This window comes from Apostichopus japonicus, chromosome 6, assembly GCF_037975245.1.
Source record: "Apostichopus japonicus isolate 1M-3 chromosome 6, ASM3797524v1, whole genome shotgun sequence".
NCBI classification, from domain to species: domain Eukaryota; kingdom Metazoa; phylum Echinodermata; class Holothuroidea; order Aspidochirotida; family Stichopodidae; genus Apostichopus; species Apostichopus japonicus.
Genome location: NC_092566.1, coordinates 16,948,380 through 16,960,000, shown reverse-complemented (window position 1 = coordinate 16,960,000; position 11,621 = coordinate 16,948,380). Strand labels below are relative to the sequence as shown.

The 11,621-nt window shown below is 35.9% G+C and overlaps 2 protein-coding genes and 1 long non-coding RNA gene across 7 annotated transcripts in view; 1 reads left to right on the top strand and 2 right to left on the bottom strand.

The window, feature by feature from the left end:
- The window catches only part of LOC139969150 (uncharacterized), a 20,396-nt gene extending 20,058 nt beyond the window's left edge, over positions 1-338 (top strand). For all 3 annotated transcript variants that reach the window (XM_071973981.1, XM_071973980.1, XM_071973982.1), the window contains one exon: positions 1-338. This exon is cut by the window's left edge and continues 220 nt beyond it. In XM_071973981.1, the coding sequence (XP_071830082.1) occupies positions 1-243 (243 nt within the window). In that variant the 3' untranslated portion in view covers positions 244-338.
- Positions 1-3,214, bottom strand: part of LOC139969164 (uncharacterized) — a 27,164-nt gene extending 23,950 nt beyond the window's left edge. The window contains exon 1 of the long non-coding RNA XR_011793660.1: positions 3,134-3,214. This is a non-coding gene — a long non-coding RNA (uncharacterized lncRNA). The remainder of the gene's footprint in view (positions 1-3,133) is intronic.
- A 1,116-nt stretch (positions 3,215-4,330) lies between these two features.
- On the bottom strand, positions 4,331-11,546 carry LOC139969134 (vesicle-associated membrane protein 7-like). 3 transcript variants are annotated; one of them, XM_071973957.1, is made up of 5 exons: positions 11,422-11,546; positions 9,978-10,246; positions 8,730-8,931; positions 7,915-8,082; positions 4,331-7,229 (listed from the first exon to the last, which is right to left on the bottom strand). In XM_071973957.1, the coding sequence occupies exons 2-5, from the start codon at positions 10,139-10,141 to the stop codon at positions 7,083-7,085; spliced, it is 681 nt and encodes a 226-aa protein (XP_071830058.1). In that variant the 5' UTR covers positions 10,142-10,246; positions 11,422-11,546; the 3' UTR covers positions 4,331-7,082. The 3 variants fall into 3 exon arrangements, with proteins under 3 accessions (XP_071830058.1, XP_071830059.1, XP_071830057.1); XM_071973958.1 differs by having other exon boundaries at positions 11,417-11,542; XM_071973956.1 differs by having other exon boundaries at positions 11,288-11,509.
- Positions 11,547-11,621: the final 75 nt, after the last annotated feature.

Here is an 11,621-nt window from a genome sequence, read left to right as displayed (position 1 = left end):
ATCTTTGGCTATCTCGGAAATATTCCTGGTAGGGAGAAATATGGATTTCAAATTTTATTCCGTCTGGTTACGACTAATCAAGGATTTGCTTTGACTCTCTTCAGTTTTGTCAAAAATCCAGATATGAAAACAGCATTAACGCAAATCCCAAGTTTATTCTTTGAGCGGATATCCAACATATTCACAGTGGTGGCGAATTGCAAAACAGAGCGACGGTGCTGTCGAAGCAAGCAACGGGTATAAACACAACTCTTTGCCCTCTTTATCCACAGGCAATGAAACACCGCGGAAGCAGTCAAGAATCTCAAACTCTTGTAACAAGATTGACTTTGTACGGGCAATCAATTTAAAATCAATAAAACTAGAGAACTGATGATTTCCGGAAGTAAACACAATATGATATGAAATATACAAAATGATTCGGAATAAAAAACCGCAGTCACAAAGAATGCTCCATTATCATTCTTAATGTTTTTGCTTTTTTTACAGTTTTTACAATTATTGTTTTTGTATACAGTAAATGTTATCTAAATTATTGTAAACTATTGTAAAGAGTTGACCGCGTTTTCCATTACATCTGTCGAAAGTTGTTTTCGCTCAGTTTTCAGTTACTCTACTACACATACGGTATACTGTTTAAGTTTTGCTTGATTCTCTATAGGAAACTTTATAAAACTATATTGAAGTATCTTCATATAAGCGTTTACCAAAGTATGTTAAGTGTTGTTCCTTTACTAGATCCCGATAGGTTATTCTTTGATATGTTTTCATGTCGATTATATGGTAAAATGAAACATTGTACCTTAATTCATGTTAAAATAATTTGTTGGCAAGTTGTTGTAGTTTTATGAGTACTAGCATTTAAAACAAAAGTCCTGGTCAAAATTGGTAGTGTTAAAAAAAACATAATCTAAGTATCCTGGTGAAATCTGCATTGAATTCCTATGTACCGTTATTGAGATATTGACAGTTGAAGTTATATGATATTCTACCTAGTGAACTTGAAGCAAACAGGTGATACGATGTCATAGTTACACACTGACAAATAATGGTTTGTTTTTACTCATTTTTCAGTCTATTTGACCTTGGATTGGATAGGGTTACTAGTTTGTCTAAAGGGGATGTGAATTTTATAAAATACCAATACCTATGGTACATTCACATTATGGATGAATCCAATTTTGGAGTGTAAACTTAGACGTAAATTTTAAAGAAAAACAAAACATTATTTATCAGTGTGCAACAATGACGTCACACCTGTTTGCTTCAAGATTACTTTTGGTACGGAAGATGGCAACTTCAACTGTCAGTACATAGGAGTTGAATGCAAACTTAACCTGAATGCTTAGATGATGTTCCTCTCTAACATATCAAAACGATATTTTGAACTGGACTTTTCTTTTAATGTATATGTCTTATTCATAATGAGGTGTATTTAGGTAAGTAATATTGTTGTCACAGCTACTTTGTGATTGGTCCTTGCAGCTTGCTATTTCAAAACGGCATTCAAAACGGTAAATTCTGTAGATTGATATTCTTCCTTGAGCTGCAGTACTTTATTTTTTATTTAGGCCCATTGAATTTTTTTCCGTCTGATTTTGTGCCTTACTCTGCAAAAACGACTTGAGGCCCTATATTGATTTTTAAACACTTCACAGAATAGCCTTACAAATATACATTTGCAATTTATGTGAGTATATTAGCGAAGTAGCCTATTTCTTCTAATAAATTTAGCACATTATAAGCAATTAATCCGAACATAGGCCTATTTTATAAGTGAGTGATTCAAATTCAATCTTTTTTTCTAATAACAACCGTATAACACGCATACATTTTCTTGAAAAACAAAGCAACATTACCAAACCCATTAGTCTATCAATCGGGTACCAGGGACGCAATCAGCAGGGCGTATCCAGAGGGATGGAGGCAAGGGGCCAGGGGCGTCTCGAGACGCCCTCTTGCCAGTTGTCTCCGCACACAAATTTAAGGGATCGATACGGGGACAGCAAACACAGATTAGCAAAAGAAAAATTAATAACACTTAGGATACTTGTTTATATAACACGAAGTGATCTGCTAATTCCCATCGTCAAGTTTTCCTCATTAACCACATTAAGAAGAGAACGAAATTTCTCCGGACAAAGTGACTTTGATTCAGTAAGTGCCACTTTTATAGTACGTGCGTCGTATGGCGCTGGAGTGTCGAAGCACAACGGACGTTAAATATGAATGTACGAGACTGACTTCGGTCAGCATGCGGCTTTGATAAGCAAATGAGGCTTCTTTGCGAGTTCATGCTTGCAGGAGGATCTAAAATACATCTCCATGTGGTTCACTGATGTATGAGATACTTGTGTTTACCTACCCACACGTGTTTTATATCGTTACTATATATATATATACATATATATATATATATATATATATATATATATATATATATATATATACATATATATATATATATATATATATATATATACATATATATATATATATATATATATACATATATATATACATATATATATACATATATATACACATATATATATATATATATATATATATATATATACATATATATATATACATATATATATATATATATACATATATATATATATACATATATATATACATATATATACATATATATATATATATATATATATATATACATATATATATATATATATATATATATATATATATATATATATATATATATACATATATATATATATATATATACATATATATATATATATACATATATATATATATATATATATATATATATATATATATATATATATATATATATATATATATATATATATATATAAAGGATCTTATCGTGTTAATGTGTCTCTCCAAGTATCGTAGAAAAGTGTCTGCAAGCAGGAACTTGCGAAGAAGGCTCATTGGTTTATCAAAGCCGCAAGCTAACCGAGTTCAGTCTCTAAGTTGACGTCCATGATTAGAAATTGTCAATTGTCAACAACTCTGTAACTGGAAGACATACATTAATCTTGGAGTGGATCGTACCGTGGATTTTGAAAGGCCTGTCATGATGTTGAAAGGCCTGTCAAACGAATTCTCCATTCTATTTATAAGACCATTATCCTACCTTACTTATATCTTCTTTTAATTCTGCCTGGGCCAACAACTATCCTTCGCGACTGCAGAAACTTCCATTTTTTTCAGAAACGTCCATGGAAAGGACAGTGCGTTACAAACAGCTCGTCTCTTTCTCGTAGTAATCCTCAGGCTCGTGACAAACAGTTCAACATTTATGACATCAACAGTCACCAAGCTGCAACCTTTATGTTCCAGTTTTGTAATCGGGCTCTACTGAAGTGTGTCAACCCTTTTTTTGGCTTTAATACCCCAATCGATCTTCTGCGCACAAACACAACACTCATAGATTCAGTCACTCTCTCGGAATTCCTGCAAATCGTTTTAATTCCTCTCAGCATTGTGTCTTTTGTCAAAGGTCCTTAAATCTGGAACTCTCTTTGTAGACCTTCTCGAGTCTCTACATACAATTAATTTACTTTAAACTTTTTACTACAAATCTCTTTTGTTATCTCAGTATTTCTAACGATTTTTAGTTTTGATCAGTCTAATTTTTCTCGTTCACCGTAGCCTCGTTTCGTAGAGATGTAGGTACCTGGTGGTGTGGGCGTGGTTATGGGGTTCCCAGGCGCGTAGCCAAGGGGGTGGCGAAGGGGGAAGCCGCCCCCTCCCCTTGAGAATATTAAAAAAAAAAAGTCTAATGTTTTTATGATATCGCTAGTATTTTAAAAAGAAAAATGCTAAGATGCAACTTACAAGGCCTGGGAAGCGCCATTTCCAGCGTTCTGGGAGGCATTTCAGCCAAAATTTTCTTGTATGCTTCGCGCCAACCCATGGTGGCGCTACGCTTAGATAGTTTGCATTGCCGAATCTACGGCTCTGATAGTTTGCCTACATTTTCGCCCCTCCCTTGGCAAATTCCTGGCTACGCGCCTTGGGTCTCCTATGCTTTCTTATTTTGCGAGTTTTTTTACGGGGAGGGGGTATCTCCCCCCCCCCCTCCCCTTCTCGCACACACACACACACATGAGAGTCGATTTCAAACACTAAGGTCACAACCCCCTCCTTTATAAAAGAAATCCTAGGACCCTTCCATCTAGGTTTCATCCCTTACCTAGCTTAGTTGGGGATATTAACTTTTGGTCAATCCCTCGCCCCCCTGGTACCTTTGAGATCCTGTACAAGCCGCCACTGTTTCGAGCAACTCGTTAATCTTTAAATTTTGAAATAAATAACAGACATATTTCGGTCACAGTTGAAACTGCATCTGTATTGTCTTTCATATATGTTTATCAGAATATTTACAAAGCATAACAAACTACATACTTACAAATTTAAAAAAAAAATAAAACATCCACAGAGTTGTCTATAATATTTTATGTTAGAAAGAAAACGTAACGAACTATCCAGAAATAAGTGCATCCTGCACATAGAATCTGAGTATGATATACAATTAAAGTGCACTTGTTGAAAAGACGAATGCATTCTTCTACAGGTAATTTTAATAAAGTGTTTACATAGAAACAAAAATGACAAATCTTCAAAACACTTTATAAAATGTACAATAATGTGGAAATAATAGTCGTCAACTTATTCGCTTTATATTACTTACGATTTTTCATTTAAAAGGAAAATTTCAAAATGTTAATATATTTCATGATTAAAGAGACCTTTTTAACTACTGCCATCAGATCGAGACCCAAATTAGTACACTACAATTGGTATCCATCCACAGATTCCACACCAGTGTGCAGGGTTAGGTATCTACAAACTTGTTTGAACCCTTTTTGGGTTTCTATTATTTGATCAGATAAGGGAATGTCTTTGCAGTGAATGATATAGGACAATCGATTAATTAGTGTTAAATACATCCCTTGCTGGTCAGGTATAAAATCCACTAGGTAACTGCACATTATAAAGTACAACTCAAACTCAATCTGTGGCCAAAGGTTAGAAAAGATCAAAAATATATAAATATATCAAAACCAATATTTTATACCTCTAAGCAGATGCTCCTTCTACTAGTTTCACTTCATTTTCATCTATAGGGGTTACACAAATAACCTTTACAAATCAACCAAACACTTATTTTTGCAAATTTCTAAAAATCTATTGATTCTGCTTACATAATGTGACTTCTGAAATAATCTCCTCTAATTGAGATTAAATTCTTGAAGTGAATTTCAATAAATACAGAGTTATAATTAAAGCAATAAAATGGCAACATTTTCAGTGAGGAATGTAGAGAAAAACATATTAACATTTTTTTGTTTTTTTGTTATGAATACATGCTACAGTGAGTCTTCTATAGCAAAAGTGTTACAAGTACATCCATATTTCTAAAATAAAAACAGAACTGAGTAAAGTCTTGTAATCCAAGTATAGAGCAGAAATCAAGCATATGATGCTGTGTTTAGTGAATGAATAGTTCTATTAAGACACTGTACAGACCATTGGAATGTCAGCCAATGTATGATGAAGAGTACTCATCCGAATGGATAAGAAAGTAGTTTAGTTTGTTGCAACCAGCATGAATGCATCAAACCTGAAGGTCCCATGACTAGTGATAAAAGGCTGCTATCACAGTCATGGATTAAGCTTACTCTACAGTAGTTATACAAAAAAGTTTCCTCCTGCCTCGTGCCCCCTCCCCCCACACACCCCTCCAACTCCCTTTCCAACCATTAAATAGTCACCTGTAACAGACTGCACACTTGTGTAGGGTCCTTGACATATCATGGTACTTAAAAGATCTGCTTTATTGGCTCTAATTATAGCACACTATAGCTAGGAAAGTTTTGTGATTACATAATCGACCTGCCACGGTCGTAAATCGACCTCAGGCTCTACAATTAGCCTGCATAGCTTCTAAACACCATTAGGCTTTTTGTGTAACCACTGTGTGGAAATATTTTATGTCTACAGTGTAGTTAATCATACGGCGTTCAAACAAAGAAAAAATAAGTGGCAGGCGTTGCAGACTAATTGGTAAAAAGAGGTCATCTTACAACCAAGGCAGCTGGATTACATAATCTCAAGAAACTTTTCCATGATAGCGTGCTATAGTTGGGGTCTCTACAGCAGACAGTTGCACATGTACAGTGTGACTATTGACTAGATACACTTCCATACCATGAACTCTAATAAGTAACAGTGCTAACCAAAAGAGGTGCTTCCATTCCAGCAACGAGCATTATTTTTAGGGGGGGTTATTGCCGCGAGCGCCAATGAGATTCACTTTTCAATGAACTTTCCCTTCTTTATTCCCTTTGTAAGTTATATCTTAATATACAGTTTAATTCTGTTTCATCACTATATAGTACTTCATAATCCCTAGAAATGTTCCAGCTACTTGTAAGAAACTGTACCTTTCGCGTTCAAATCTCTTGCACAAGATACGTAAGTAGTTGAGGCCTTACGTCTGATCCAAAATTTTTGTAGGCCATATTTGTTTACGAAAGCTCATTTTTGACACTGTTTCCCCTTTTCAATGTACTAAGCATGGTATAATGACTCTAATACAAAGAGGGAAATGATACATTTTAATTCTCAAGTAAGTTTGAATAGTGACAATGTTATGTTCCAAAGATAACAGGCTGAAATAAATAACAAGAGTGCAGCTCCTTGTACTGCGATAGTCACAGTCGATACATTCTCCGCACTTCTTTGCTGCAAAGAGTGTTAAAGTGAATCCACTAACAGAGGTCCTGTACATTTCAGGTGGCTCATTACTACAGCCCCTGCTGTACAAAAGTTGGTCGGTATGAATTTTTCTTCTCCTATGAGATACCTTCAAGCCATCCGGGAACAGTCATAGTCCACCTACAGTAAGTACAATCATGGCAGTTTTTTTTCTCCAATCTGTAAAAATCATTTGATCCCATCTCTTTCAGAAAATCAACTTTTCATGTTTTTAAGTTAGCTGCCATCATCCATCTCGATTGGTTGCAGCCTGTCGTTATCACTGACGGAAGGTTTTGACTCTGCCATCGTTTGTGCAATCATATCTTGTTCGTCAATTTTAAGATAACGACCACGATGACAGCCAGTATTATCAGGATGATCGTAACGACAAGGATCGTCATACGGGCACTCTTCCAGTAAAACTTTTTCCTGACTTGGCGAGATGTACTGTGAAATGACTTGGACTGCAAAGCAACAAGGAATAAACAAATGTGAGATGGAAAAACAAAAACTGAAAAGTTGGTAAATACGATTAAAATCAACTTGACAAACTTTTCATGTATCTAGAAACTGTAATATGTGTATTTATGTCAGTTTAAAGAATCAAAATCTTCCGGAACAAACCCAGTTCATAATCAGGGCAATCTTTCAAATGGCAGTCTAATCGCTCGAGATGACCGAGTTTCTGTTCGGACAACGAAGCACAGCTTTGGAAATCCAGTGGATGACCAGTTGTTTAACATCATAGTCACACTGCATTGAACCTAATTATGCCGCCCAAAGTACTGTAGGTAAAATGATTAATTGGGGTCACCTCCTCTGTCGTTTGGAGATACTGAAAATACAGCAAAAAAAGGCCTATAGTCCACCCAAATGGGAGTTTTGATGGCCCAAAGCTGGTATTCTATTGCCCAAACCTACATATCTTTCCTACAGTATACATATTGGTCATTCTTTGTTTAATATTTTGCAACATTTTTTTGGACGACCATATTTGTCATTTGGACAACCAAAATGTAAGACCTGGTCGCCGAGGGACAACCGGGGAGGGAAAAAAGTCCTCAAAAATTTGAACCTGATGAACGATCCGTCTAAAATAGTTGGTGCGCGAGTACAAACATACAATTTTTGCTTATTTACTTTACTTACGCTTGCTTCCAAATCTTCTGTTTTGGTCAAAAGGTCATCCAGTAATTCCCCACGGCTAACGACTTTCTCGATGTTCTGTGTCATGATTTCTTTCACATCGTCGACTTGTCGTTGTAGCGTGCCCAGCTTATCATCTTTCTGATAACCTTTAAGACTTGTGTAGTGGTCCTAAAACAACAAGAAAGAAAAACAATATCTTTTCTAAACGAAGGTTCTACTTCATCCTGTCTCCTACTCAATGTTATATATTTATTCTCTATTCCAGTCAACTTGTCTTCTCTCATAGTTACAAAAGACCAATTTATGGGCTATAATCTCAAACAGTCAAAACATTTTGTTCCATAAACTCTGATGTTTTTTGTTTTAACATAACTGCAGTGCATTGCCCAGTAACCTTGAAGAAGTACAATATATGACAAAGACTAAAATTTCAAAAGATGCAAATATAAAGTGGTTCAACAGTGATCTTGATAACAAGTACATGTTCTGTGGGGGGGGGGGGGTGTGTGTGTGATGAGAGCTAAGTACATTAAAGTATCATTTTTTAAAACTTGTTCCAGCCATTTCATGCCATTACTGACTCCAATATAATACAACACTGGCGTATGCTACTAACTAGTGTATTCACTGTTTTGCGATAACGATGACTTCATGAGAGCAATGAACGTTGTAAATAAGAGGAGGAGAGCTTGGGTTAATTATAGATGCCCTTGACGACTGACAAAACATATATTGTACTTGTAACACAAAACAGAACAACGAATATAATGTTCAAGAACGGAACTAGATATATACATCCTGCTATGGTACATTACCATTTCTTGTCCCAAGACCACACTGAACTCTCTGTTGAGTTCATATTCTCCGGCATAGTTGACCCTGGAAGCCAGGTTAGTGGAATGTATCCTTTGGATGATCTCCTGGAGATACGCATGAGCTCCGATTTTATTGAAGTCTGAAGTTGTGACACAAATGTAGGCAATGCCATTCTCAATGATGACATGGAAAAGGTAAGACCTGAGTGGAAAAAGCAAATCAAATATTGGTATATCAATGATAAATATATCTCTTTGCATGCCAACAAGTAGTAAACAGTAAATCTATGTGCTGATCGATTGCTGCTGAATTTCACTCTCTCCCCTCCTCTCCCCGTTATACCTCCCCCCCCCCCCTTCCACTATACAAACAATTCTGGGATATTTTTTAACACATTTCTGTAAAATTAAGTATATACATTAATAAATAATGTACCTTGTGACAGGTGAGTAGTTTCCAGAGTTGGCCTACTGTATATCAATGAGAAAAGACCACAAAGTGGTACCAGAGACAAGTACAGTAATAATCAGTCTCAGCTTCAGACAATTATTCTTGACTGCAAGAATTTTTTGCTTACATTGGTACTTCAAATTGTCCGGAAATTTATACTTTCAGTGACCGCATGATCACAACCTTGATCATGGGGAATGGCCTTAAAACATTGGACTATCAAAATTTTTGCCAGTGTTAATAAATTCACGTCAAGTTCACAGTTGGATAAACTCAACATATCGCTATTTCACAGACTGGCAGGCTGAAGAGTGGAGTAGTGGTTCATGAATACAAGTTATGCACACATTGCAATCAAGAAATGACACAGATGAATGGTCAATTTGAGTTGGGTTGTGTCCAGAAGAGTGAAATGTTCAGCCGGGCACATTACAGCAGATTGATTATAATGAATGCCTTATACAGTACTGAATGTGTGGAGCGTTCTTTGAACGCTCGCTTACAGTATTAATGAAGTGTATGATCAGTATCATCTGCTGTTCTTGCTAATATACAGACAACACTTCAAGAATTAAGTTCAACATGGAGTTTTTGTCTACATAAAACATGATCTCTACAAGTGAAGTTGCTAGAACTACTGTACCTACGGTAATGTCAGCACTCCTTCCTTTCACTGTTAGCTTTTCCCTTTTTTCTATTGTTAGGCCCCTATCGTAACATAAATTAATCAGTAGAAACAAATGACACCCTTCAACGTGGGCAGGCCTTGATTTTAAACAATTGATTAATGTACTTACTCATGGGCATTATAAACTGCTTTGTAGTCTGTATGAGATGCTAAGGTTTGCATCATAGACTGAGCTACTTGGGCAAAGTTGTGCTCGTAGTTTTTTGTGTGCTCTACAAGCAACAGAGTTCCTCTAGTTATGCAACTATACAGGATTGCTGGTTCTCCCTCCATCCTTGAATCCAAATAGCAAATAAATAACTACAAAATTCTGGTAAGGACTCTAGAAGCAGTTAGGATGATGATGCACGATAAAAACTTGAATCTTAGAAACAAGGTCTGGAATGGTAAAGAAAAATAGTACTTAGTGAATGAAAACAAAATCTCATGAAGATGTACTTGACCAAACTTTGAGAAAATGAATATAATAGTGACTATTTTACCGGAAGACAGATTGCCTCAACCGTATGAAACTGGCTACTTAATGTGATTATAAATCTTATGTTGTCTCTCCTGCCAAGCACATTTACATTGTGGAGACGTCACATTGCTCAACCTTAGAACGTACAAAACGAGTACCTAAGTAAGGCCTACTGTACCTTGAACTTATCTGCTTTTATAACAATTCTATCTTTGAATACCGTAACTAGCTACTGTACCACGGACACAATTGCTTGTCATCCTCAAATTGTCCAAAATGTTGTTCGACTGTCAAAATTTGGTCAAAACTGCAGACTATGCAGCTAAATTGAGTAGGCCCTAAGGCACTTTTACCACTGTAACATTTTAAATTTAACATGGAAAAGTGTATGGATAGTATAACAGAAACTGAACAGGCTGCACTGTAACAACTAACATGTAAATATCACATTTATCCTGAAGCCACCAGACATGTTTAGTAAGCATTTAATAGATTCGGAAAGTTAATGTGATTGTTGTCTCATGCAGGGTATCGTTACTTTCTTTCCTCCAACAAATCTACTCAACTTCAAAAGCAATGGAGATGTTTCTTAACATAAGGTCAAACATTTTGGGAAAACATTTCATATGAATGATTTCCTTCAAAGATTAATAATGAGATCACTGCAATGTTTACTTTTCATTCTGATAGAAAAGTAGTAGCCTAAGGGCAGTGCATTACAATGGTGACATGGAACAATTTCTCTAGGTGTATCGGCATGTAATATGGGGTAGGCCAAACTAGTAAATGTTAGAATAAGCCAAGTCCAGGCTAGACTGACAACACTGACTGATATTGATAAGTGACACTGATAAAGTGATACGCCTACTGTCATATATGCCTACGTTATGGGTCCAGCCTTGACTTAGGCTAAGTACTTAGTCTTTAGTACTAGTACATGGCATATGCTGGATACGTACTGTAGTGTAATACAGGCATTAAGAGTTGAACGTCAGAAAACCGATCAAGTGTCAAAGCGAGAAGACTGTGAAGAATAATGAATAATTTTACACCTGAACAATCTGAAATAAAATGTGGACCAAGACTACCTTACACTTCAGAACTCATGTGCTGTAAAAGCATGTCAAATTTTGCCAGAAAACGAAGACTGGAAATTAAAATATGTGACCAAATCCTAGAACATTCGGTCGGCCATCACATGTATACAATCTTCCGCTAAAAAAAGTTACCATGTGATTTCGCGTCACATGAATTTACGTAGAAAGACTGTCAGCCACTTCACACGTAACGCAA

Bases quoted from the DNA above. Each gene is read 5' to 3' on its own strand.
- LOC139969134 (XM_071973957.1), bottom strand. From the start codon at position 10,141: ATGGAGGGAGAACCAGCAATCCTGTATAGTTGCATAACTAGAGGAACT. The intron at 8,932-9,977 runs GTAAGTACATTA...TTTTCCACTCAG, and splicing joins GCAGTTTATAATGCCCATGA to GTCTTACCTTTTCCATGTCA. The intron at 8,083-8,729 runs GTAATGTACCAT...TTGTTGTTTTAG, and splicing joins TGGTCTTGGGACAAGAAATG to GACCACTACACAAGTCTTAA.